This window comes from Anas platyrhynchos, chromosome 33, assembly GCF_047663525.1.
Source record: "Anas platyrhynchos isolate ZD024472 breed Pekin duck chromosome 33, IASCAAS_PekinDuck_T2T, whole genome shotgun sequence".
NCBI classification, from domain to species: Eukaryota; Metazoa; Chordata; class Aves; order Anseriformes; family Anatidae; genus Anas; species Anas platyrhynchos.
The window spans coordinates 9,467,520-9,491,447 of record NC_092618.1 but is presented as its reverse complement, the minus strand read 5'-3'; the positions used below and the strand labels follow the sequence as shown (position 1 = coordinate 9,491,447).

Below are 23,928 nucleotides of genomic sequence, written 5' to 3'. Positions count from 1 at the left end.
ATAAAGCCCCCTTACAATTAAGGGGCAATCCCGTTCCCGGAAAAAAAAAAAAAAAAAAAAAAAAAAAAAAAGGGGGGGGTAAAAAAAAAAAAAAAAAGGAAAAAAGAAAAAAAAAACTTGCACTTTTGGGGCGATTCAGCCGGAATTCGGATCCCGGGGTCGCGCCGCGCCGCGTCCCCGCCTCCCGGTGCCGCCCCCCCGGTGCCGCCGCTGCGCGGAGCCGGAGCCGGAGCCGGAGCCGGGGCGGAGCGGAACCGGAGCCGGGGCGGAGCGGAGCGGGCGCGGCCCCTGCGGCAGCGGCGGGGGCCGGCTCCGCCGGTGCGGGAGCCTCCGCGGGGAGCGGAGCCGCGACCATGGGCGGCGGGGGAGCGGCGGGCGCGGCGCGGGGGGCGCCCCCGCGCTAGGCTCGGCCCCGGGGAGAGGTGAGCGGGGATGAAGATGAGGAGGAGGAGGAGGAAAAGAGGGGGTCCGGGGGGTGGGGGTCGCTACCGGGGGGGGATGCTCCGGTTTGGCAGCGGTGCCGCCGCCTTTGTGCTCCCGCTTCGGAGCGCTCAGCACCGGGGAAAATCAGGATGGGGATGGGGGTGGAGGGGGCTCGGAGGTTTTTTAATTTTTTTTTTTTATTATTTTTTTTTTTTTCCTTTCTTTTTTTTTTTTTTTTTTCTCCTTTTTCGCCCCACTAGTTGTTGATAAATTGCAGTGTCATTGCCGGCTCTGCCTGCCCTGTCTCCGCCGAGGGAGGTGGGATCCACCCTGCCCATTGCAGGCGCACGCCGAGCCCCGCGATGCAGCTTTTTTGCAGAGAGGAGGGGAAAAAAAAAAAAAAGAGAGAGAAAAAAAAAAATGTCTGGCTTGGAGTCGTGAGGATGATGGCTACTGAGCCTTTCCAGTGCTTTTTTTGGGGATTTTTTTCCCTTTCATCACTCCTGGGTGGCATTGCACACCTGCTTGGTTTGCAGTCCTCTTTTTATTTTTTTATTTTTTTATTTTTTTTTTAGGATCTTGAGTGCTGCGTGCCCTTTCTGCAAGCAATATTCGGCTGTGCAGCCAGGGGACGGGGCGGTGCGGAGGGGTGTGAGAGAGGCCCCTGCCAGCTCGAGGTCACATCCAAGGGGCACGACCTTCCGGGCTTGTTCTCTCTCCGAAAAGGGGCGAAGGATGCTCTGGGTACCCAAGGATGCTCTGGGTACCCAAGGATGCTCTGGGTTACCAAAGGATGCTCTGGGTACCAAAGGATGCTTTGGGTACCCAAGGATGCTCTGGGTACCAAAGGATGCTCTGGGTACCAAAGGATGCCCTGGGTTACCAAAGGATGCTCTGGGTACCAAAGGATGCTTTGGGTACCCAAGGATGCTCTGGGTACCAAATGATGTCCTGGGTTACCAAAGGATGCTCTGGGTACCCAAGGATGCTCTGGGTACCCAAGGATGCTCTGGGTACCGAAGCATTTTTATAGGGGGTGCTTGTGCTGTCATTGAGCCCCATAAGGTGATTCTCTGCAGAAAATAGAGGGGAAAAAAAAAAAAAAAAGACTGCATTGATTGTGGAGCCGGCCTGAGTTTTTTCATCCTCACCCACCTGGCGAGCAGAGCAGGGCAGGAGCTGGGAGGCGCTGGGCCACGTTACCCCGAAAATCAGGGTGGAAGCAGGGTTTTGGTCTAGCAGAGGAAGGCTTGGCTCTGAAGGAGCCCCCAAACCACCTGCAGTCCTTGCCTGCCGTCTGCATTTCGCAGCTGGATGTGTGTCAGTGCAAACTCTTCCTGTGAAGCACGCAGGGCACTTAATCTATTTATAAACCTAAAAAATACCTTTCACAGCCTATTAAAGAAAAAAAAAAATCAGCAGCGAGGATTGGTTGTACTTAATGCTCAATTTTTTAACGTGCCTGGATGACCATAATTCACAAGCGACCGACTGTTATTATTTTTTTTCCCCACCTTCTCCTAATTTTGGGGGAAATTACATGTTCTTAACCTCCCGTGTGATTTTTTTCCAAGTTGGTAACCCGGGAGACTCGCCGATCGCCGGCGTTGCTGCAGGCAGTTGCAGCATTTTCTCTCTCCATGCTGAGGCTTGGGGGGGGGGATTTTCCTCTGCCTCGCTCGCCGCGAGAGGGCCCGTGCCCGCGTCCTTCTGGCGGTGTGCACGTGGGGAAATCTCATCCCCAGCTGGGATTTGCACCAGCGCTCCCAGGGCTGGTGGCTCCACGCTATTTTTTTGGGGGTGTTTTTAGTGGTGGTGCTATGGGAGAGCGCTGAGATTGGAGCGAGGAGCAATGGGAAAAAAACCCATGCTGTTAGAGTCGGTGTTGCCACTTAGCACGCGGGTTTTATTCTCACTCTGAATATTTCATGTGGTTTCAGCACGGGGAATTTTATTAGAAAAAGAGCTGTTGTTAAGTGGTCCGTGATCCTGATCCATGGGATTTGCGCTCTGTGCTTTGGTGCCCGATGCTCCCAAATCCCATAAAGGGCCTGGGTGGCTGCGAGATTTTGGGTGCTGGAAATTTTGCGTGGCAGCTTGCTCGAATGCGAAATGAGCACATTTACGGCCCGTGGTGTTGGCTCCTGGCGGGAGCAGCGTTTTCGGCTGCTGTTGGCACCGTCAGCCAAACTTTCTGCTCGGTTAAAGCAGCTCCCATCATTTTCTGGTAGTGACACGAACGGGGCGGGATGCTCCTGAGAAATGTGCTCCTAAATGAGCATAAACCAAAAAAAAAATGTTGTTTGACATCTCACAGCCCCTGTCTTCACGATGGTTTTGGTTACTCTCCATAACACATGATTTTTGGGTGTCCAAAACCCAGAAGGACCTCTGCAGCTCCTAATTTGCTTGAAATAATTTGGTTTCTCTCCATAAAATGTGCTTTTCGGATGTCCAAAAGCCAGAAGGACGTCCGCAGCTCCTAATTTTCTTGAAATTTTTTGGCAGGATAGAGTTTTACTTAGCCTGTCAATCCTTTCTGTGCCCCCCAGGTCGGGCCACGGAGAGGGGACGCTGGATGCTCAGACGAGGACGATGCGGGCGGCGCTCTGGATGGGCTCCCTGTCTGCTCCGGGTCTTTGCATGATGTAGGAGATGGATGGACAAAAGCTAAATGCTTCCTATTGCATCTGCAGGTATGAAAGAAGACTTTTAAATAATGATGGTTGTGGTTGATATTAAGGGGAACTTCATGGCGTGGACCAAGAGGTCTTTGATTTTTTGCTGCTTGAGCCCTACTTGGTTTTAGCTGGATTCCCCCCTGGTGCTCCTGCTGCTCAGTTTCCCTCTTCCCTTCCTTCACGTGTTGTCCCAGAGAAAGAACAAAACCCAAAAATCTGCTTCTAGCAGACGCTTGCATCCATCCCAAATTGGGATTTTTCTTGGTTGGGTGCCTAGGGCAGACAACATGACATCTAGCATTGAACTCATTTTGAAAAATGGGGAAAAAAATACCGTTATCATCATGAAGGATTTTTTTCACTAATGTGGATTGAGCAAAGGGAGTTTTGTTGTGGTGGGAAATCCTGGATCCTCTATAAACCCAGAAGAGCCTGGCTGCTTTATTTTGTTATCCCCACGTCTCTGATCCCACACTTAGCCCCGGAGTGGCAGGAGCTCACCGTCGAGCAGAGTGCCTATGAAATATGTGCATATTCTTTTCTGGTCGGGAACAATCACACCTCCAGACAAATTTCGAGGATCACTGAGCCTCCGCTGAGCCCTGTCGTAGGCACTCAGCGCCAAGACCAAATAACTTCTTCTATCCCTGCTCCGTGTGCGTTGATTTTTCTCGTTCCGAGCTGAATTATTAATCTTCCCGTGGCTTTTCTGTGGCACCCAACCGGCTTCACGACGAGGCTTTATAATATAAAAGTGTGAAGTTTTTGTTAAATTCGACCAATTTTAGCAGCCGCTTGTTTTCTAGGTGCTTGCAAGCATACACTTTTTTGGAGAACAAATATATCCCAAATAGCTTTTTAGTCATTCCCTTGTGTTTTCCCCATTGTCCTTTTTTTTGGCAAGCAAGCACTGGGCCAGGTGAGCAGGGAGCTTTAAGTGGGTGATATTTTGGCGAGGTGTGTGCAGTCTTGGATGAAATTTGGGCTCATTTCCGTGTTCTGGCATGGCTCTGAAGGTTATTCTTCACCCCCTGGGCTGCTTCCATCCCCTCTGGGATCTCTGGTGGTGACCGGCTTAGAGATGGATGCCCACAGAAATAAGGACTGGGGGGCACTGGGTTGGAACTGGGCAGCACTTTGGCAACGAGAAATTGGGAAATCAGGATTGGGTCTTCTTGTTTAATTCTTCCCTCCCTTAAATTTCTGGGCGAGGTGAGGAAATGCAATTTAGATGACAGCATCAGTGCCCTCGTGAGTTTGGTCCCCCTCTATCCGAAAATAACTATTTTATGGTACCTTTCTGTACGATTCCTGTTGTTGGAACCGTGGTGGCTCTCCTCAGTGCTGGGATCTCAGTGGTGTTGGAGCAAGTGGTGGTGCTCACGTGCATCCCACGCTGGGTCCGTGCTGCTCCCGGGAGGCTGCAGATCCCGCTGCCCTCCACTTGCCTTTGAACCCCGGGAGCTGGGGCTGCGGGGAGGAGTGGAAGTGATGGGAGGTGGGAGGGAGGCAGACAAGCAGCGTGTAAAAAAAGCTCCCAAATTGCTCTGCTAAAAGAGTTAATAGCTCATGCCCACGTTGCTAGTGGTGTGGGTTTTTTTTTTTTTGTTTTTTTTTTTTTCCTTCGTGCATGTCTAACATGAGGCAGAATCGGCTCCGAGCTGGATCTGCTTTGCATTTCGGAGCTGTATTCGCCTGTCTGCTTTCTGGGACGAGTGCTGGGAGCCCTGGCTGTGATGGAAATAATGCGTATTGATTGGAAAACGTCTTCTGGAGGCTGGTTTTGCAAAGCCAGCATCTTGATTCCAAGCACAGGCGTGGTGGAGGAGCAGGAAATGAAACGCAGGGGTGCACCTCTCGGAATGAACCAAACAGGATTATTCCCGCAGGAATCCGTGTTTTGGGAAATATCCCAGCAAACTGGTGATGTGCCTATAAATTGCTATATCTACATGTGCAGGATGGTGCTGGTTTTCGCCTTGGCAGAGGACCTTTTGTGGCTGTGATGAATTAGAAGTCTTTCTTTTCCCATCGCTGGCCTCCTTGGATTATTTTTGCCAGCTGACCTTTATGTTCAGAAAAGCCTTCTTTCTCATTTTTTTCTGCCTGGGAAAATGGTTCAGGCTTCACCTTTCGCTTCAGCTCCGATGGAAGCCGTTGAGAAGGATGGATTAGGGCTGGACCAGATGCCCTTTGCAGGTCCCATTCCGCCCCAAATTATTCTGCAGATTCATGGTATACAACAGCTGCCAAATGGCATTGGTTTGTTGTGTTTTTTTTTTTTTTTTTTTTTTTTTGGTGTGCTCTGCGCTAGGCTTTAGTATCTCTGCGTAATAATGAGCGAGGGGTGGCAGGGACAGATTTTGCAGTCTGTTTGTTTGTCTGGGCTGAATTTGAGCCAAGCCTGGACCAAGGAGGTCATGTCACTACACGGCCGCTGTGACACCGGCTGGGGCTGCGACTGCTCCAACCGCAGCTGGTGGCTCCTGCTCCGTGCCCTTTGCTTGGGTAACACGAGGAGAGGGAGCCCTTATTCCACCCCCTTTTTTTTTTTTTTTTTTTTTGGCTTTTTTTTTTTAGGCTGGTTGAATTAAGCCTCTCCCTTCCCGCTGCCTCCGCTTGGCCTCCACCAGAGGCTGGAGGTGCGGAGCGGCTCCTCCTTTCCAGCTGGAACCAAGCACGGCTCCTGGCACGGGTCCCCCCGGGTGACGTCCTCGTGAATTCCGAAATAGCCTTGCTCCGAGCTGCCGTCTGTCCGGCTCAGCTGCTCTGAGGCTAAAACATTTCCCAAAAAACAACAACAAAAAAAAAAAAACTAAAAAAAAAACACTTTTCAGGGCAAAAAGAGCTTGGGTTCCTGTCATGCCCAACGCACTTGAATCAGCAAGAGCGCTTCGAGTGCTGCTTCTTTCCCTGATGTTATTTTTTTTTTTATTAAATGAGAGTTCTCAGAGCATTGTTATTTCTATTTTTTTCCTTCTTTTAAACGCAAAAATTAAGCTGGTAGGATGGGCTTTGGTAGAGCTCCCATCAAATGCCTTCGTCCAGACCTCGACTCCTCCCATCGATCCCAAATATTCACCAAACCAGACCTGCAATTTAGGAGGAACTTGGCTTTTTATCGAATTTCTAGGCTGCTGCTAGGAGATTGAGTGCTGATATCGGTGCAAACCACTGAGATTTGGGGTTCTTCGCTGGATGTGAGGTGCCCATGAAATGGTTTTTAAACATACGGAGGACAAGTGGTTGGGTATGTCCTAGACAGACCAGGGGAATGTGGCCACATTGGCAATTTGGATGCTAATTGAGCCTCTCTTCATTGAAAAATGAAGCCAGGTTATACAGCAGTATCTGTTTTCACAGGTCTTCCTTCTCCCACTGTAATTAGAAGCCGTTTCTGTCTGAAATTACAGACTCTTAAACCCACCTGCGAGTAGATCCCTTTCTCTGAACACCCCAGCATCACTCAACGCCATCAGCAACCCAGAGAAACCCTAGCAGGGGGCTGCTGCGTGGCAGGATTTTGCTGTGATTGCACATTTTCCCTCCATTCTTTATTGGTGGGGAAATGCAAGGCACCTAAACCAGGTCAGGAGCTTGGAGATGTCCACGTGCCTGCTTGGCGCTGGCTTTCTCTATTTTATTAACACCAAAAAAGGCATTCTTAGTTTCATATAATATATAAATATATATATATATATATTTTTCTGCATTAATGGTAGGGCTGCTGGCTTTCTGTATTATATTAACACCAAAATAGGCGTTCTTAGTTTCATATAATATATAAATATATATATATATATTTTTTTTTTCTGCATTAAGGGTAGGGCTGCTGGCTTTCTGTATTATATTAACACCAAAACGTGCATTCTTAATTTAATATTTAAATAGATATATATATATTTTGCATCAAAAGTGAGGCTGAGGGTGGCTAAATTAGCCTGACCTCTGCAGTTGGTCTCGTATTCCAGGTGGACGGGTATGAAGTTTGAATATAATAAAATACAATTTGTGGCTGTTTTCCTGTAAGGCTGAACTCCTGACAAGCGGCTCAAATCGTAAGATTTGTTTTAGGGCTGGTGCTGCCCTCTAAAACTGCTTAATCCTTTGAATTCCTTTCAATAGCAGGATGCCCCAGGGCTGGATGCGCACAGCCAGTTCCCCTTGTGTGTGTTTTTTTTTGTTTTTTTTTCCTTATCCTAAGGGATATTTGCATGAGAATGAGTGACAGCACAGCATTTTGTGTAGGGAGTCCTGTGCCAAAATGCTGAGAGCCCTTCCAAGATGCCTGTTTTTGTCTTAATGCTTCATCAAGCACAGCCTGCTGCATCAGGTTGCCACAGCACGGGGCTGAATATTTTGTCTTTAGGTCAAGTTTTACCCCTGAAATGCTTTCCTTTTTTTTTTTTTTGGGTTATCTTTTAGGATGAGTCAGCAGCACGCGATTTGTTCTGGACCTCTGTCCAGGTCAGGGGGTGGCTTCTGGATTGCTCCAAAAGTTCTTTGTTTAAGCCAAAATCAGAGAAAAAGTGGGCAAGGAGGCTTGACAAAGCTTTGGTTCTTCGTGACACTGCTCTTATCTGAAGGTACCCAAAACTCAGCCCGCACCCCATGGCAGGTTAATCCATCCTCATTCTGAAGCCATGAATTTCCTTCTTTTTCTCTGCTTTTTATCAAGAAAAATGTCCTTCCTTGGGTCCCTAAAACTAAGATCTGAATTGCAAACTGCGTTCTATCAGTAAAAAAAAGTGGCATTCCCTGACAAATATTACCCAGGCAGAAGAAATCACATCACTCATGGTGTTCCATTTGACTTAGAAAGCCAGCTTGGTTCTGATTTTTGCAGCACAATAAAAAAAAAAAATTGCTATAAATGAGCAGGAGATGACCAAAAGTGGCCTCCAGGTTGGAGAAAAGTGCTAAGAAGACGTTTCTTATGGAGACGAGGATGGGAACGGTGGGAGCTGGGTCCTGCTGGAAGAACGGCTGGTTTGATCCGTTTGAAGTTTTCTCTTTAAAATGTAGATGCCCTCGGTTCTTCTGCTGGGAGCCTTCCCTTTGCTGTCAGTGAAGAGCGAAAATGAAAATTCTTGTCGTTTCTCTGCTTTGTGCTTTTTTTGTTGTTGTTGTTTTTTTCCCTTGTATTATTAGTAGTATCGTTATCATCATCATTATCATTATTGATTTTTTTTATTATTTCTTGTTGCTCTTTTCTTTTTTCTTTTCTTTTCTTTTCTTTTCTTTTCTTTTCTTTTCTTTTCTTTTCTTTTCTTTTCTTTTCTTTTCTTTTCTTTTCTTTTCTTTTCTTTTCTTTTCTTTTCTTTTCTTTTCTTTTCTTTTCTTTTCCTTTCCTTTCCTTTCCTTTCCTTTCCTTTCCTTTCCTTTCCTTTCCTTTCCTTTCCTTTCCTTTCCTTTCCTTTCCTTTCCTTTCCTTTCCTTTCCTTTCCTTTCCTTTCCTTTCCTTTCCTTTCCTTTCCTTTCCTTTCCTTTCCTTTCCTTTCCTTTCCTTTCCTTTCCTTTCCTTTCCTTTCCTTTCCTTTCCTTTCCTTTCCTTTCCTTTCCTTTCCTTTCCTTTCCTTTCCTTTCCTTTCCTTTCCTTTCCTTTCCTTTCCTTTCCTTTCCTTTCCTTTCCTTTCCTTTCCTTGCTTTTCCTTTCCTTGCTTTTCCTTTCTTTGCTTTGCTTTTCTTTGCTTTGCTTTTCGGTAGTGGAGGCATGGAGCAGGACCAGGAGAGGTTTACTAACAGGTTGTGAGCTGCTCAGGCACCTTTCTCCCCCGTCTGGTGGGAAATAATCCCAAACGCTATAAAGGTGATAACATTATTAAGCCCGGAGGCACCAGCAAGAAGTCAGTGTGTTCATCAAAAGGCACTTAAAAATGCTTTCAGCCTCCAGCCTCTCGCACTGGAGAGGTACTCACAAGTCTACAGAATTTTAAGGTGCTGGAAGTGATGGGCTACAGCCTATTAATTAGAAGGAAATCAGGTTTGCTCTTTGGGGTCTCGCCAAGGTTTCAGTGGTGGAGTTGTGGAGGTCGCTCCTCTTCTGTCCTGGTGGGTTTGAGGCTTGGGAAGATCCAGGGGGATCTTCTTTGCAGGAGAAACGTGTTTTCTGCCCCCCAAAAACCACGTTTTTATGCTCCAAAGTCTTCACTCCCAAGAGGGTGGCATGCTTTTGCTGTCGTGGTTTTGGCTCCCCAGCCTGAGCCTGGAAGATCCCAGCTTTGAGGAGGAGATGAGCACAGGATGCTGGAACGCAACCCTGGGGTATCCAAAAGGCTTCGCGTGGTAAATCTCAGTGTCAGGGTTTTCATTACTCTTTACTCACTAGAACATAATCCTCCCCAAAAAGGCTGCGATGATGAGCTCTGTCTGCTCTTACATTTACATTTTCTCCATGGCATACGCTCCAGCAGGAGCTATTTGCCTTTGTCTGGGTGCTTTCGGGGAAAAAAAAAGAACTTTTCTGCATCTCAAAGCGTATTTGAATTTAACAAGAGGACGGTAATGCCTTTCCTGATGTATGCTGCATCCTTTAAAGTTGCTTTCTTGCGTATAATAGTCATTATTTCTCTACCTCATTTTCTTTCTTTTCAGCTGTTTGCAAAGGTTTTTACGAAAGCTGATTCACCTGTGACTGCTATGTAATACAATCGTTGCTGCCTTTGAGATGGTGTTAAAATGAAGCTTTAAAATTGTGCCTATAAAACACCAATTTATCAAATCCTCCTGAAAAGGGGACTGTCAAAGCAAGTTGTTTCTTTTTTTTACATCTTTATTGTATTATTATTAAAGGCTGGCAGAATATATGTTTATAGGGGATGATTCTACTTTGCATCTGCATCCCTCAGTAAAATGTCTTAGGGAATTTGAGGGATTTTTTTTTCCTATTTTTTTCCCTTTTTTATGAGGGACAATATTTTTTCCTATTTTTCCTCATTTTGTTTTTCCTTTTTCCACCTTTCCAATCTGTTTTGTAATGACACCTGTGTGCTTATGGCTGCTGACCAAAAATGCAGCATTAGGATTCCTGTGTCAAGGACTTGGTTTAAACACTTGGAACAGGATGAATTGTAAAGTAAGGGAAAAGAAAAAAAAAAGAATCATTAGCTGGGACCTGAAGAGACTTATCTTTAGTTGCAAAAACTTGGCAGAAGCTAGGCTTTGCTTGCGAGCACACTTCATTCCTCTTGTAGAAGAGAGGACAAAATGCGATGTCTTTCAGCAGCATAGGGAAGTGTTTCAGATATTCCTACTAATTGCAGAGTACAAAAATGCCTTAGACTCCTTGGAAATGCAAAAAAGGAATAGTTGAAGTAGTTTATTTCTGTATTTATGGTCAGCTCGCCCAGCTGGCTGTTGTGAAATAAGGGGCCAAAGGGGCTGTTGCTGGATGAGAGGTGGCTCGGAGGCCGGTTTGCATCCCCGCGCTGCAGAACCTTGCTTAGAAATAAAAATAAAGGATGAATTGGGACTCTCATGAATTTTGGGGCTGTCCCAAAGCTGGGAGGGGACCCATGGTCCTGGTGGCCACATCGGCAGGTGCTGGAGGATCGTTGCTTTCCTGTCTGGTTTCCACAGCTGTTTGCCATGGTCATCTCTTTTTCTTTTTTTAATTTTTTTTTTTTCTTCTTAAACCAACAGCTTTATGACTTTAGCAAATTGGCATTAGCTTAGAGGGAGTTAGAGCAATATAAATCCCTAAGTGGATGATTTATTTTGTTTGGAATTCAGATGTGAGCAGCCACTGTCGATGAGCGAAGTCGGCTAATCCTGATTTGCAGCCCTTTAAATTATGATCAAAAGTGGTCACACAAGGATTAAGAGCAGTTCAAGTGATCTACTGGGAATGTAATTCAGATTAAACCATTTGCATCTGTGTAAAGCCAGTCTCTGTTGAATTAGGCACCTTGTGACAGAGGTTTAATGCCCATTCCACGTTTCCCCACATTGTAAAAATCTGAAATTCATCAAGAAAATATTTAAAAATCTGAAATTCATCAAGAAAATATTTAACACTTTAGATAATCTCAAATGTAGCCTAGGTTAAAAAAGAAAGACAAGTTTTGTGTTAGGTGCCAATTTACCCCAAAACCACTGTTGGTGGTTTTGGGGTAAATTGGCACCTCCTTAAATGATAGTTTAGCCACATCTGGTGGCGAAGCACTATTTCTTCTGTCTGGGAGGAGAATTTCACTACAAGCTTTTCACACTCCTCCGGGTGATCACTGAGGTGAGAACAGGGGCACTCACTATGAGGCTCTCAGTGGCTCTCCGCCATCCTCCCATAGGACTGAAGTCGTCTAGATGCTGCTTTTACATCCTACAGCAGCACTCACGACCCCAAATTAGCTGGCTGTGAGCTGAGGGTAACTTTGCTCTACCCAAAACCATCCGAGCAGCCCCCTCGCCATGGGTTGTGTGCCGTGGGTTTGCTCTTCTCCTGCTTCACCAGCAGCCTCCGTGCACGCGAGGACTGCTGCTTTGCCATCTCCTTTTCCTTGCCCTTGTTTTCAGCAGCAGTAATTATGGGTCACGAATTGCAAATTGTGCCCTCGCCACTCCGAATGCGTTTGCCTCGCTTTGCTTGAGGATGGAAGTTGGAATGATGAGAGGGTGTCTATCCGTCCAGCTTTTGGCCTCTGCCTCCAGGATCATTACTCCATTACGCCATTCAGAGACCTCAGCCTGCCCTCCGCAGCCCGATATTTAATATATGACTCCCTTGGCACCGAGGACACATGAGCATTGTTCAGCGGAGGGAATCGCCCGGCAGATCATTTTTGTTGGTGCAAATAAAACGTGGTTTGCATGGCAGTGCTTGGAGATCCAGCAATGGGGCTGCTGGCTCCTTCCCAGACAATGTGGGGCTTGGCATTTTGGAGGTTTAATAGCAATTCGTGTAGCATGGGGAAGGAAGATGTACGGAGTCAGGGTGGTCTGCGCTGGGGAGGAATCTTGCAAGCTTGATGGCTTTGCATTGGAGTTTTTAGCCAGTTTGACCTTAAACTGAAGCCCACCGCACAGCTGGAGCACCCCTGGCATCTCGTTTTGCTCCTGCCAAACCTGTAACCACGCAATATTTGCAGTGCCTTTGGTGTTTTAGATTAATACTCCTCTCTGGGCATCTCAGACATCCGCAGCTCGCAGGTTTGAGCTCGGTTTGTTAGACCTGGGCTGTCGTCTCCTCCGATTCCCATCCCAGAGATAGCGTGGCTGCGCCGTGTGTGTTGTTTTCTGCAGGGTACTGCTGGAAGAGAAACGACGTCTAGGAGAGATCCAGTGCAATTAGAGCTGCAGCAATAACCTAGATTTACTGGAGCAGTGCTGCCACTTATTAAGTGTAAGTGTGCAGGTCCTTAAATTCCCGTCGGGATTGTGTTTGCCTATTGGACTGTTTTTAAGTCCGCGTAATACCAGAAATGGCTTCTCTGCCAGAAACAATTCGGGAGATAAACAGCTCCATCCGTGCAGGCTTCAAACAAAGGGTTTTTCCCTGAAGAAGGAGAACTTGGTGAAATAGCCCCTGGTTTTCCGAGAGCCAAATTTGCGAGTCTAAAGACGTGATGAAAAGGTCTGAACTTGCTTGATCTCCAAATCGCAGCTACTTTATTTTTCCTCATTGAGACATCAGCCTTCGGAATAATTTAGTACAGCTTGCTCCCCAAACAAGCTACACCATTATTACTTATTTTGATAGCGCCGCGAGGAGCTGCTTGCGTATGCACAAAAGCCACAGAAGAGACAGGCGTCGAAGATAAAACAAGGTTATTGCAGCGCGGCAGACTGACCTGGGCATTTTTCCATCTGAGCAGCAAGAAAGGGGAATAAATAAACGCTGGCACCACGTGCAGCCCCCTTCCTGGGAGGGGAGAGCTCTTTCAGACAAATTCAGCCGTCACTTGGGGTTGTCTTGAAGGAAAAGGATGAATGCGTCGCTTCTATCCGCGGGTGCCAACGCGGATGAATAATTAGGCTGCCGATTTTTTCTTATGGTCTCCGCGGACCCCCGATGTATCCTGGCCGATTTGATTCCGTACGACCCAGAAAGTTATTGTGCATTTTTTTTTTTTTTTTTGAGAGTGTTTTTCTGAGCGAGTTGTTCGGAAATAATTCATGCGGTCTTCGGAGCGGCTCAGCAAGTGGTGGAAGGGAAGGACGCAGCATTTTCGGGGCTTCAGCGGAATCCCAGTGCTCCCCAGTACGGGAGGGACTGGGGAGAGTCCCCTGAAAGGCCACCAAGATGACGATGAGCCTGGAGCATCCCTGGGACTGCTCAGCCTGGAGGAAAGAAGGCTCTGGTGGGAAATAACCAACGTGTGAGAGGATGCAAAGGCAGATGGATTGTTGTCCAAGAAAAAATTTGGTTTTGGTGCAATTAGTAACAAACTCAAGGGCATGCGTGTCAGATTCTTCCTTACAAAATGGTTTTCTTGATTAAATAGTTTCCTAGTTAATCATCCTTTGGATACCCTCAAGGCCGGGGTCATCCTTGCCTCGGAGTAGGTATTTTGCGTCTTTTCACACAAAATGAAGTTAACAAACCAAAATTAATTAGTTATCGCCATCAAGATCTTCCTGGTGCTATCTGGTGACGGGAAAAGAGGTGTTGTGTGCAGAATGAAATACATGAAATTCTTTAAACATAAGGATTATGTTTAATTTTAATTTAATTTTTTTTTAATTTTAATTGTAAGGGTGATCGGAACAGGTTGTGGAGCTATTCCAAATCCATTGGATGCGGTCCCTGCTGTTGGTGACCCTGCTTTGAGCCAAGGAGCTGTATTTTTCTATAAATAATGGTTTAAAACCAGCTTCTTGAGGTTGAATTCCAACCAAGACATCTTAAATATCACGCAATCCAACCTGGCTTTAGGTCTTTGTCTCATGTTAGTGTTGGATTATGTTATACGTGGGGGTTTTTTGTTTGTTTGCACAACGACAAGGTAAACACAGGGAAAAAAAAGAGAAAAAAAGCATTTAAACGATGACTCTACCTCTGATTTTTTCACAGCCAGGGACTTTCAGCAGAATTTTAACTGAGTTTGCCAAGAGGTAGCATCATACAGATCACTTGCATCGCCTGCTGGAAAGTCACAGGCGTGAGCTGGGAAAACTTTTTGAAGCAAAGCCAGTGCTGTTGAAGGCAGGTGCACAACATCAGGAAAGTATTTGCACATTCTGGGTCCATATAGCTGAATTTTTTAGCGTGTTGTTTCTTTTTTTTTCTGCTTCTCTACCAATTATTCTCCTCTTCTCTTTTCCATTTATTACACCTTTAGGGGATAATTGCCATTTCTTGCTGCCATTAGGCAGCAGGAAACCAAGCTGGGATAGTATAGATTTTTTTGTCACTTAAAGACAGCACTGCATTTTTCATATAAATTATGCGCAAGCTGTAGCGTAGGTGGGAAGGAGGTTGAGCCCTGAAAGAAAAACCCCCGAGACGTGACATGCCTCGGCTCATTCCTTTATGTATTGCTCTAGAAATCAGCCTGACTAGAGCAAAGCCAGCTTTACTGGGAGTTTTGTGGTGTGTCGAGGATTGTTTGGGGTATACCTGGGTGCGTGCATCTCTAAAATGGAGGAGAAAAGGGGTTTGGTGAGGATTTGAGTCCTTAACCTTCTGGATGCTCAGCAGTTTGCTATTAGGACCTGATTTTTTTCAGGTCCGAGATACAGAAGGAAGATGCAAAGACTGAGTTAATAAGCGTGTATTGTTCTGAGCATAATTCTCACCGATTTCCTTTCAGATTTAGCAGAGAAGCTTTTGGAGACAGGGGAATGTGTCCTGAAGGGTGTCAGCCTGGGGCGACACTTCAGAGGCTTCCCGATTTTAGGTGATGCGTGCAGATGTGCTATTCCAGGCAGGCAGAAGATGTTATTTCTTATTTTGGGGTCAGCAAACGCTGATTTATTCCATCAAAACTCACCGATTGTCTTGCTGTTGGGTTTCGGGAATCCTCACGTAGGTTTTGCACCTTCAGGACTGGTTTAAAACAACTCCTCTGTTAACTGAGTGATAATGCGTGATTTTTTTTTAATTATTTTTTTGTAATAAATTGGATGTTTGTTGGTAGAGGAAGAGTTCTGGTGGTATTTCAGAAACTGTGCAGAGGATCCTGAGCACTTGCAGCAACATCAACGCCACGAGCTGATTTAGGGCTGCAGCAGGAATTGGGATTAGGAACCATGCCTGACATCCCCCTTCCTCATCTGGCACTCTGAGTTGGCCTGGAATAAAAAAGAAATAAAAAATAAAATCGCTTTATGTGCTGTAGACCGCAGTTTACCACTCAAAGGCGTTAATATCTATGCAAAATCTCATTAAGGACCGTAAAAAACAGTTTCTTTGCCCTGAATGTATTGACCATTTTCTCACCATACTTAATAGAGGAGGGGGGGAATAAGAATAATAAAATAATGAGAATAAGAGCATAACAATAGGAGAGGATGAAAAAGAATAAGAACAAAAAAATGTTGTAGCATAGTAGGAGGATAATGAGAATATACCAGATGTAATTAAAGTGATCTCCAATTCACAAGATGATTAGCTAATTCTTTTGTCTCAATAGCAGGACTGTTGCAGCATCCTCGTGTCTTCAGTCTGGAAATAATAACGGTGCAAAAGAAAAAACTTTAACTCACCGATTTAATTATGATGCAGCTCATAATGGTGATATGTGGTGATCATTTTTTTTTTCTTTTTTTTTAATCATCTTTGAGTTGCCCTCGTTGTCCCTGTGCTCGATACAGCAGGTCTATGCCTGGTGGGCCATCGGGGTAAGTCTTGAGTTGCTTCAGTTCAGAGGAGAATAAGGAGTGCAAAACATTTCTGTCTCTGTGACTTAGAGCATAGTGAGCCCAGTGTGGGAGCATTTTCTAAATAAAAGTGAAGGATCTATTATTTTCATCTCTTTTACTCCCATAACACTGAAAACAGCCAGGACAAATCTGAGGCCATCATAAAATCCAGAAGAACCAGGATTTTCTCCTAGCCTGAAGTAGCAGCTAGATTTTTGAAATCTTTGTGCAATTTAGAAATTCAATTCTATTTTCAATAGAAGAGGTTATTATTTCCCCGTGCTGTGCAGCCCCAAACATGAAATCAGATGGCTTTGGGAAAAGTTCACTTCAACAGACAAAGGAGCTCATGCACAAAATGAACGTTAAATATTGAGCATAACCAGTATTGAGGGGAAGCTCTGTTAGATACTGACCGTAAACCCTATTTTGTATTTTCTGTCGTATTTCTGATTTTCTGTCTTATTTCTGTTTTCTCCTTGTATGCTTGGCTCGCTGCCTTTCTGAGAGAAGAGCTAGGGAAGCGAATCTTTATTTTGATTGAAAAGATCCCCAGTTTACTTTGACTTTCTTAAATCTTTCCTGGGGATCACAAAGGTAGGAAATACCAGTGCAAAGTATTCCTGGATCTGGGTATGGCTTAGGGGAAGGAAATCACCTTTGGTGCAACTTAATTCCTCCATCATCTTTTGCCTTGAAGCTGGAGTATTTCACTCAAGCTGTTATGACCTCTTCATCCGAAATATTTCACTTTCCTTGCTGTCAGTCAACGGATTTGTTTTGGGGTCGGTTTTCTTGCTTTTTAATCCCCCTGATAGAGTGAGTTTCTGGGTCTACAGAGGCATTGAGACAGCATCTATAACCCATCGTGCGAATCCCACCTCAACAGATGGATGGCATCGACCAGATTTTAGCACCAGATGTCAAAATGACACCTATTTCTGGAGGATTAGCCCCAAAAACACGCAGACCTCATCCCGTGGTCATGGGAGCCCTCAGAACAAGCTCTATTCTGTTGAGGGGGGGATTAGAGGGACCTTTCCCCATGGATCTTGGTTTTGGAGATGAACTCATTTGCCAGAAGGTGTTTTGTGTTTTTTGTGTTTGCTTGGCTTGTTCAGAAGCAGGTTGGGAAGTGCTGTGCCCTGCATGTTTCTTGCCTGCTTAATGAGCTGTGTCTTTGGAGCTGTGAAGCCAAGGTGATTTATTAGGAGCTCCGTAGGTTAGAAAACGATGAGCAAATACGATTTTGGAGCAGCTGCTGGGAGCAAGCAGAAGTTCAGCCTCTCTGCAAGCCATCGAGATACTATGGCATGGTCGTGGTCCAGCTCCTCCATCCTCATCATCACCAAAACCCGCAGCAGCCTGATGGCTTGTATAGATTTAGAGGAGCTGGTCTGAGTTGGGCATCCCAATTCTTCACTTTCTACCTTATTCCTTCCCCAAATCGGTGAATCAAGGGGTGTCAGAGGTGGAGGAGCTGGTCTGCGTCAGGCATCCCAATTCTTCACTTTCTACCTTATTCCTTCCCCAAACCAGCAAACGGGGTGTCACCGACTCCACACTTTTCCTTTCTCATTCATTTTTTTGGGGAAAGGTCTCTCTTCCTTATTGTCTTGCTCTTGGTTTTGCTGCTAAATCTCGGGCTTTAAATTCTGCTGCTGCTCCGCTGTCCCCAGCTTACTGTTCCTCTCTTGCAATTAATTGGCGTCCTTAGCAAGGCAATTAAGCTGTCCATCAGACTTCAGAAAGGCCTCAAGCTGAAATTTCCCCTTGTTCAGATCTGTCAGGAGTTTTGAGACTGACAGTATGTTTTTTTTTTTTTTAAGAGCTTTTTGAAGTTTCTCTGCATTTCCTCACTTCCCCGTGCCTGCGGTTTATGTTGCCATCTAGCTGTTGACTCACGAGAACCCTTCCCGTGTCTGCTAAATGGTGAAATGTGAAAGTCCCACGGCAACTAAAAATATATGCCAGCCGTTCTGCGTCGAGGAGCCGCAAGATGTGGTTTCTGTGGCCAAAAGTAAGTTCCAAAATGTCAATCTTGATGCCTCCACGGGAAGCATCCCCAGCGGTGGCATCCTGACGCTAATTAACCTTGCAATAAGCTGACGGTGCTGGTAAAACTCAGAACTCAGACATAGGGTGAGGGGCACAAAACCCCAATGCCAAGCTCTAGTGGGTGTTTTTTAGGGTGCAAATTTCCTCTTTTTTATCTCAGGACTTGTTTTGGTGGCCTGAAAAAGACGGAAAAGACTGCTGCAGCCACTGGGTATTGAAAGACCCCCCAGAACCCCATACTGGAGACCCTAAGGGTTTGGATGATGTTTGGAGACTTCTTGCTTTTGAACCACCTCATCGTACAGTTTTTGGTTTATTAATAGTTTTTGGTTTATTAATAGATTCTGGAGGTCTAGATTGTTTGCTAACCAAGCTCACCGAGCAAAATGAACGTTCAGACTCTTTTAATTGGCACCCAGGATTTCCACCACCCCCACCCCGTAATGACGAAGCGCAGGAGTTTTTCTTAATGTTGCTGGCACATCTGTATTCCCCTGGAGAAATCTTCATTTCTCCGGCAGCGTAAAGCTAACGAAGTCACTCGTTTTGCATCCAGAATTGACAGTTATATTGGAAATGAGATGAGGCGGCAGGGTCTGTAAATATTGTTATTATTATTATTTTTTTAAAGCAAGATGTAGGTGTTTGGATAGCTTCAAGGGGGAGAGGGAAGGAAGAACTGGGAGAATGGGAAGGACACAGCTGCCTGCTGTGAATAATCCCCAAAATCTGCTGCTTTACAACATCAGGTTCAGCCTTGTCATGCCAAGCCCATGGGGAAGGAGCGGGGATGGGTTCATTTTACATGGAATTGCAGTGAAATGAGGAAATTCCCATCTCCAGCCTGGCTGCTGCTGCAGAGCTGCTCGTGAGCAGCCACCTTTGCAGAAACCTGGAGTTTAATTTAATGTAATGGGTTGGTACGGCGTTTTAACTAGGCCAGCACTCCTGGATTTTGGGGATTTGGGTCCGGTTTTGCTGTTGAACAGAATGTACTGCTTCTGCCGAGTACCTGGCAGGAGGCTGAATCTCTGACCAGAGAGCCTCTGACATCTCCCAAATGCTCAATTTGATGCATTCTTGGGGAAAATGAGCTTAATCTGAGAGAAAGTCAATCTCATGCGTTTTGCACAGTCAGGGTATATCTAATTCCTGCGAATGGGAGTGGGACCTATTAACAGCCCAGCATTTGGCACAGGTTTATGAGCACTGGGGTGCATAGCAGGGTAGATCAATATTTAATTTTATTTCCTTGGGCACTTGGGGTGCCTTGTCCTGTATTCTGCGGTGGATGCTTGGGCCTGTTTTATTCTGCACCTTGTAGTTTCGGAGGAAGACCTGGCTTTTTTAGCAATTCTGCCTGGTTTCGAGAGGTGCTTGGGCAAAAATTGTGCAGAAATTGGCTGCCCCCTGCAGCGAGCCACCCTGTTTGGGATCCAACCCCTGTAGTATCCTCACCCCTTGCACTGCTGATAAAGTGCAATTCCCAAAGGGAATGGGACCTCTTAATTTCAGGGTGGGTGGCCACAATGCTGCACCGCATCCAAAAGGAGAATCCATCACCTCTAGGACCTCTAACCCCTTAAAGAAAGTGCACCAGGCTCCCAAAAAGCAGCTTTGGTGCTCAACTTGGAGGTCACTTTGAAAGTGGAACAGCTTAAACTGCCCCTTTTCCACCAGGAGATGGGCCCTTACATATTTCTAAAGATTGTTTCTTTGTATTTTATCTAAAGCTCTAAGGCTTCAGAGCAGCGTTCTCGCATTTAGGCCTCCAAACAAATTTAAATAACAATAAAATCTCCTTGAAAAAAAAAAAAAAAAAAGCAGGCAGCGCTTCTATCCTTAAACTATCATCTCTTTGGTGTCCAGAGATAGCTGGTTCAGAATTAAGTTTGTGTGAAAGAAAACAATCTTCATTTAGAGAAAAAAAAAACAACAACAACAACAAAAAAAAAACAGTTTTTGGAGAACAGGGCACTGACCCGAATAGCAGCTGGAACACATTAAGTGCTTCAATTAGCAAAGGCAATAGCCACTAGAGCCAGGATGAATACAGTCCCCCAGACTGATATTGTACAAAGGTCATCTACACCTAGTTTGTTTTCCATCAAGTCATTAGATTTTGTTATTTTGCATCTTATTATTTGTTTTCTATGCTCACGGCGTTGCTTGGTTTGGCTCTGTAGGTTTTCAGGAAGATATTAGTACATTTTTCAATCCAGAAAATTACGTTAAAACAAACTTTAAACTACTTTAAAAGCAAATCTTGTCCAGTCTATGGTGGTCCAGGCCTGGCAAAGGCACTTTGTCAGCAGGGACACAAAGAAGGTCTTAACTTGTTAAGCATCAACCAGATATGACAATTAATGGGGTTGATTTTTGGATTCGCCCCCCCCTTTAATTTTTTTAATTACATTTCCGAGGGCTTTGTAGGCAAGGGATTTACGTGCTTCTCCTGCACACCCACCAAAACCTGGGAGGGTGCATGCATTAGCAGAAGGTCAGATATTGCAAAGGAATTGAAGCATGAATAATTCAGTTCATTATTAATAGCTTACTCCAGTTTGAGATAATTAATTCACCAGAATGGACTTAATTGTATAGATAGTCATTTTATCCGATGGTAAATTGAAACAATCTCAGTAGTATATTAACCTCTGGAACATCCCGTTAAAAACCTGCAATTCTACAGAATTTGGAGCATCCTGTTGAACATGAATGAAAGAGGCAATATTTATGCATGCCAAATGATCCCGGTCAGATGCAGAACCCGCAGGTCGCAGAGTCCATCCGAGAGTAAAACAGATCTATTTTTAATAGTATTTATGAAGTTACGGACTTCACAGCAAGTTGGGTTAAGGACAAATGAATTTAACAAACCATTTAGTTATCTTTTTTTTTTTTTTTTTTTTCCCTGTCAAAAAGTATTCCCCAACCAGACTCTGCATGCTGCAGTTCGCTGCACTTGGCTTGTTTTATCTTTTCTGACCCCTAGGAAAACGTGTGCTGCTTCAATTCCCCTTCCTTCCAACAGTTAAATAAATCTCAGTGTCTGGGCATTAGTTTTTGGCTTCTAATGCATTTCTCTTTTGCAGAGAGGGTTAGCAGTGGTTCTAGAGAAAGGACGTTGCCTCCAAAAGCCCAGAACATTGAAGGCTAATTCATTTTTTTTTATGAGAAACATGAAAAAGCATAAAGTTTTGAGGTCACCAAGGTTAGGCCAGCATTGGATATGCTTTAATTTCCCACGTCTGCTCAATTAGAGTCATCTGGAGCAGCATAACAAAATTTTACACGAATATAATAAAAAGGGTCTGGAGTTTTCTGATGATTATCTCACAGCGGTGAGTGGCTTGGATTTCCATAATGCTTTTCATGAGGTGGAACGTCTCATAGTGCTTTGCAAAGCATTTAATCAGCAGCCATGCTGAGGACGGTGTCAGAAATAACAATCCTCTAACTCCATGTCCAACGAGGAGCATTTGGAAATCCTTCGGCTTTCAAAAGCAACTGTCCTGGGTTACTGAAAGGTCAAAAAGCTTGGCCTTCAAGTTCAACTCTTGCATTCCTCAGCCTGCAGAAGAGGTTTTAATTGGGAGGGGAAGGTTGTGATGAGTGTGCAGAAGCACAGTCAAGAGACCATGAGTGTTGATGAAGACGACCACCTGCCAGAAATGGGTCAGGCATGGTTGATCCTGTGCGAAAAACGCGACCTTGTCAGTTAAATAAGGTATTTATGGTGAAGGGAGAGGATTTACAGGTGCCATGAGAGCCCTACAGCAGCATCCTTAATTACTTGTGGGTTCGACTTAATAAGTAATGGGTATGACCTAACTGCTGTGTGTTGTATGGAGGGGAAAAAGTCTTCCTCTGTGATGTGTGTGCTCCTAAATAACTAAATAATAACGCCTGCAGAGCTGTGCTCCCTTTTGCTTGTCAGGCGCTAGAGAGAAAATAAAGCTTTCTGGTGCTTGCGTGGTATTTGTGCACTGAATGCTTCCAAATAATCTTCCATTTTTAATAATTTGCATACTGTAGAGTCTTGGGGGAGAATGAGAGTGTTTAGACCCTATTCAATATTTATAGCCGTGCTTGCTCTTACTCTGAAAAAAAAAAACCAGCTCATTTTCTTCCTGGATTAGGTAAATTCTTAATGTTGCAGATCATCGTATATCGTATTTTTTTTTTTCTGTACATTGTGTGGGGTTGTTTTGGTGGTGCTGACTACCTGCTCCGATTTAACGGAAGGAAGGTGTTTGAAAGAGATGCCCTTGATGCTTTTCTCCATGCACAACGTGAGAACATCTCGCTGGCTCACCGACAGCCCCCATCTAGCAGAGGCAGCTCAGGCGTGCTGTAGGTGATGCTAAGCCTGTGGCTGTTTTCATGAGCTCTTGCGGACACCCTCACCCCAGCCAGCACGGTTAAGCTGGCTGGGCCTGGATATTATCCAGAAAAACCCGTGTGCATCACATTTCAATGCGTACAATTTTTATTTAAGCAGCCCCTTGGGTGTTGTGCCTAGCACAGATGTTGAGGGGCTGAGTTCTGGTTTCTTCTTCCTCTGCATCAGGAAAATGAGACCAACCGGGAGACTGCAGCTGCAAGAAACCTTTGGAAGGGGACAAGTGTCCTTAACCAGCCTCTGAAAACCACAAAAAGCTGAGGTTTAGTGTTGCCTGGAGGCAATTATGCGATAATGCAGATGTTTGAATTAATGGCTTAATTATCTAGCTATCTCTAAACAGCAGTGGATTTTGCCAAGGCACTCTCTTTCTCTGTTCCTACTCACAGGCTCAACCTCAGCTTACAAGAAGGAGAAGGGCATGTTTAAAAACCCAAACCAAATAAAACCATCATATTTGGATACAAACACTCGCAAGCCACGTTCAGCCAGGCTGGCTGAGCACTGATTAAACGTGCGCCGGAGACGTTCAGTGCTTCCTATTTCTAAAAATACTTTTGTCTCCATGCGCTGTCGTCTAAGGAATTTCTCTGGTGGAAAAAGAAAAAAAAAAGGCTTATAGGTACAGGAGAGCTCTGCAGAACCAGCCTCTGAAAGAGGGTGGGTGATTAATTAGCTGCTCAAATCCATCCTGAGCTCCTGCGTAGGGTCGAGATCTCTGTGTTAGAGCAAGCGTGTTCCAGTTGGAGCTTCTCATTTCTGAAATGAAAGCCTTTTGGGGTTTATTGTTTGTTATTGCTTGAGTCGTGAAGACAGCTATCTCTGCAGTGGAAATCAAGATAAGTGACAAAAACAGAGTAATTGGCGCTCATAAATAATCTCCCTTCGCTGGCTGCTCCTGCGGTGCGTGTTATGCATACCAGAAGCAAGCAGGCATTATGTCGCTTGATAATCCAATTTGAAATCATTTTAAAAAACAAACACTAAAACAGGGGCTTCGTTTTGCTTTTCTTTAATCCCCCACCCCCATTTTATTTTATGTTTTTTTTTTTTTTTTTTTTTTTTCGTTTAACTTTTAGTGGTAAGCAAAGCTCTGAAGGTTCATCAACCCTCGCGGTTGGTTTGTCTCCTTAGGGAGTCAGATGGAGCCAGATTTTTTTGAGGAATCACACTTTATCAGTCCTTCCTGGTGTAAATTCGCACATTCCGCTGATTCTCTCTTGCTGTTGATGATGTTGGAGGACTCCTCGTCCTACTTGCAGGGTACATGAAAGGACGAGGCACAAACTTGTGATCTCGGCTCTACGTGCACCACTCTCCACTCCAGCCTTTTTCCGAGGATTACGAGCATTTCACAAAGGAGCTGCTCCCCGGGGACCCCGAGAGGGCTCATTTTCTAGCTGGTATTGGATTTCCTCTCGTGTGTAGCAGATGCTTGTACGATTATAGAGACGCATTCCCTTTCTGTTGAAGGCTGCAGGTCTTGCCAAATGTCTGTCCATCTGTCTCACCAGAGCACTCAACTCTTTCTCTGTAGTAAGACCACAAAAAAAAATAAAA

The 23,928-nt window shown here is 45.1% G+C and overlaps 1 protein-coding gene across 3 annotated transcripts in view; it reads left to right on the top strand.

Moving 5' to 3' along the window:
* Positions 1-253: 253 nt before the first annotated feature.
* The window catches only part of LOC119715018 (leucine-rich repeat and fibronectin type III domain-containing protein 1-like protein), a 43,221-nt gene continuing 19,546 nt past the window's right edge, over positions 254-23,928 (top strand). For 2 of the 3 annotated variants that reach the window (XM_038172156.2, XM_038172158.2), the window contains exons 1-2: positions 2,981-3,119; positions 17,735-17,925. In XM_038172156.2, coding sequence (XP_038028084.1) covers positions 17,873-17,925 — 53 coding nt within the window. In that variant the 5' untranslated portion in view covers positions 2,981-3,119; positions 17,735-17,872. Of the gene's footprint in view, positions 423-2,975; positions 3,120-17,734; positions 17,926-23,928 lie in introns of those variants that run through there. The other variant, XM_038172157.2, reaches the window with a different exon arrangement.